Genomic DNA, 3,459 nt, shown 5'->3' with positions numbered 1-3,459 from the left:
CCCGGAACTGGAACCGAACCCCAGCTACCCCAGGTCAGGCCCGAGTCAGCACCCGGGCCAGAACATCCAGGCCCCGGGGTCCCCGAGGCTGATGATGCTCGCCCGCAGACCCCAACACCCGGGCGACCACCAGGTATGGACTGAGGGGAAACCCCCCACCGAGCAGCCACCTCAAAGACTTCGTGTGCCAAGTAAGTGAGTGACTGTTGATGTCAACGGCGGTGTTTCGTCATCCAAGTTGGAGAGGGATGTTGCAGTCAGCGCTCTAGCGGTTAGCGCTAGAGCGCGTAACTTACGTGCGTTGTGCGTACGCCACGAGGGTGGCGTGCGCAAGTATATAAATAAAGGGGCGTGCCTTTCTAGGGCAGTCACGCCGACACCAGCCTTGTGTGTGGTCTCCCGTTATTCGCGCTCCCGCAATTAGTGCGTTAGGCCCCCACAGCGCGCAGCACAACACCTACCACCTGCACATATGGACAAAGAGTCCATCCCAGTTTGGTGTCGTCGGGCAGACAGTACTCGGAAAAGTACCTCTGCCCGTCGGGCTCCTGTCCGTGTTTCCTGTTCGGAAGACGCTCATTCCCTGCTACCCGGCCAGAGGTGCGGTGGCAGGGCCCTTGAGTTACCGTCCATCACACACTCGTCCGAAGGGTCCTTCCTAAACAGAGCATACGTCCAAGGCAGGCACAGCAGCCTCTTGCTGCCCCCTCTCCCAAAAGAAACCAGAATCACGTATTTCTAGCGCCTCTACCCCCAACACCACACCGACCCCTCCTCCCAGACAGTGACTATTCATATCTGAAGCCTCGTCCACAAACTGTCCTCCCCATCTCCCATTGGCCCCTGGCACCTCAGTTACCCCTGTGCTTTGCTGTCCCCCCTCCCGCTGACGGATGTTTCCAGTGCTCAAGCTGAACGTGTCGGGCCTGGACCCCAACGCCATGTACTCCTTCCTGCTGGACTTCGTGGCCGCCGACAACCACCGCTGGAAGTACGTGAATGGGGAGTGGGTGCCAGGGGGCAAGCCCAAGCCGCAGATGCCCAGCTGCGTCTACAATCACCCGGACTCGCCCAACTTCGGAGCCCACTGGATGAAGGACCCAGTTTCCTTCAGCAAGGTCAAGCTCACCAACAAGCTGAACGGGGGTGGCCAGGTAAGAGAGACAGTGTATGGGGGTAGGTAGTAGTAGGCATAAACGGGCAGCTTCCATGTGGTGGGGTATCTGTCTGTAGCTGCATTTGTGTGCTACTCCCGCCCCCACTTCCGGGTCCGGAAACTGTTCCTGCATTCTCCCGGAAGTGAAACTGTTCAATGAGTGAGGCAACTAAACCTCAGCTCGTTTGGGTGAGGCCAAGGTCCCAAGTTAGGTTTGAGGTCTAGTCTGGTTGTCTAGAGTTAGTCTAATTTTCAGACCCTTAACTGCACCAAACATCATGTGGGCATATCTTCTGTCCTTAACGTCTAACATCACGCCCACAACAGTATGCCTACATTAGCTGATTGCCACCAATTAACCACCCCCTCAAACCCTATGTGAATAAATCTCCTGTGCCGTACGTGTGTGAACTGAGAGCGAATTATGCAAGTTCCTATACAGAACGAATGGAGACTAAGATATAACGTATGGTGTCAGCCATGACAGATCACATGGCACGTGAAGCAGCCAGCGAATCTGTTATGCCACCCTATTCATCCACAGCTTTAATCAGCCAGTGTATTAACCCCAGCCTTTCTATATCTAATGACCTGCCCCAGTCTGCTTCTAGGGAACTTAATTTACGTTCTGTCTGTCACCTTTAATTACATTATGACAACATATAGGACCAACATCTTTCAACTCCACAGGCATGTTTCTGTTTATAGCCAAACTTATGAACGGAGTTACATGAATTGTGAGAACCACAGTCTGCTAGCATCTGAAGGGCACACCATATGAAAGGCACATTTTGATAAAATTGTTTTCCTACTGTATGAGCTTAGACTCCAGTTCCCAAAGTACCACTGATAGCAGAAGTGACGTCATAAACCGTTTACTGCTTCTGACATGGTTGCCCTCCACTTCCTCCCATAGCTACCCAACACCCTCCAATGTCCTGCAAAGATGCTACGCAAAGTGCACGGCGGTAAAACTACAAACATTTAGCCGGCCTCCCAGAGCCACGTGCACTTTCTACTCTTGCCCCCAGAAACTGTCCAGATTCATTCAGTTTCTGGAAGTAGTGTCATGTTGGTTGTGCACCCTTTGAGCTATAGTAACCGAGTGTCAGTAACCGCTCTCTCTCGGTTCCCTGCAGATCATGCTAAACTTGCTGCACAAGTATGAGCCGCAGATCCATATAGTGAGAGTGGGTGGTCCGCAGAGGATGATCACCAGCCATTCTTTCCCCGAGACCCAGTCGATTGCAAAGGGGTAGCAGTAACCCCATCCAAGCACACAACTTTATACATCGCAAACGCAGCGGGGCAGCAGTGACCCAGTTGTCAGACAGTTCTGCACTTTTTTTCCACATGCGGAATGCATAATTTTCTGTTTTGCAGTTAGCAATGTGCAAGTGTGGCAATTACAGATTTAGGGGCTATTCGTAATCCTTGAAGGGCAGATTTGTCGCCTGAGTATGGCCATTTTTCTTATCTAATGGGTTTTCCGAGTGTTGGCTTCAGGTTTGTTGCCTTTGCAATGGGTTTTTTGTCAGAATTCCTGACCCACAGAACAGTGGGCCTGACAATGCTCATCCAACCGCCACCAGCAAAAGGTTCAATGGTATGTTGTGATGGCATCGCTGGAGCACCTGTTGGGTATATCCTCGCAGGTAAAGTACCTCAGATTCCTGCACACCACTTGTGGTTATTTGTGTTTTACGTTATTTTGTGAAGAGCACTCTACCGTTCATCCCATCAAGGACGAAAAAATTAGTGTAACTTGTATTTGTTATGTATTTATTGAGACGCTATAGCGTTTCAATACAAAATGCTGTAATTGATACTCTATCGGCGCAGGCCAATCTGTAACACTTGTATAACCTATACCGTAATTTTCTTACATGGACTATTTCTAAAGTCAGATGTCACTAGTAAAATATTTGTTACCAGAAGACACCATCTCCCGGGGACTCCCAAACGTCCTGTAATGGCTTTTCCTTTAAAAACTAATTTAAACATGTACTTCACTCCAACTGGTTCAACTCCAACCTTTTCCAAGAATGCATTAAGCTGTTAAATCAAATTAAAGGACTGGAAATAGCCAATAGTTCTGGCTTGTTGTAGGTGGAATGTTACTTATTGTATTATATATCTGGATCCAATGACAAAACAAGCATTGGCATAGCCAATAGGTCTCGCCTTTGGGACCTTATAAGTGTTTAACCATGCAACAGTTAATGTTGTTGCACCAAGGATATTGTGCTGCATAACTAAATACTTATAAGGTCCCAAAAGCGAGACCTATTGGCTATGCCAAT

The 3,459-nt window shown here is 49.4% G+C and overlaps 1 protein-coding gene across 1 annotated transcript; it reads left to right on the top strand.

The window, feature by feature from the left end:
• The first annotated feature begins 893 nt into the window (after positions 1–893).
• Positions 894–2,415, top strand: LOC146871813 (T-box transcription factor T-like). Its single transcript, XM_085648477.1, has 2 exons — positions 894–1,154; positions 2,296–2,415. The coding sequence occupies exons 1-2, from the start codon at positions 894–896 to the stop codon at positions 2,413–2,415; spliced, it is 381 nt and encodes a 126-aa protein (XP_085504603.1).
• The last annotated feature ends 1,044 nt before the right edge of the window (positions 2,416–3,459 follow it).

Source organism: Triturus cristatus, chromosome 1_1 (genome assembly GCF_964204655.1).
Source record: "Triturus cristatus chromosome 1_1, aTriCri1.1, whole genome shotgun sequence".
NCBI lineage: Eukaryota > Metazoa > Chordata > Amphibia > Caudata > Salamandridae > Triturus > Triturus cristatus.
This window is presented reverse-complemented; position numbering and strand designations above follow the sequence as displayed.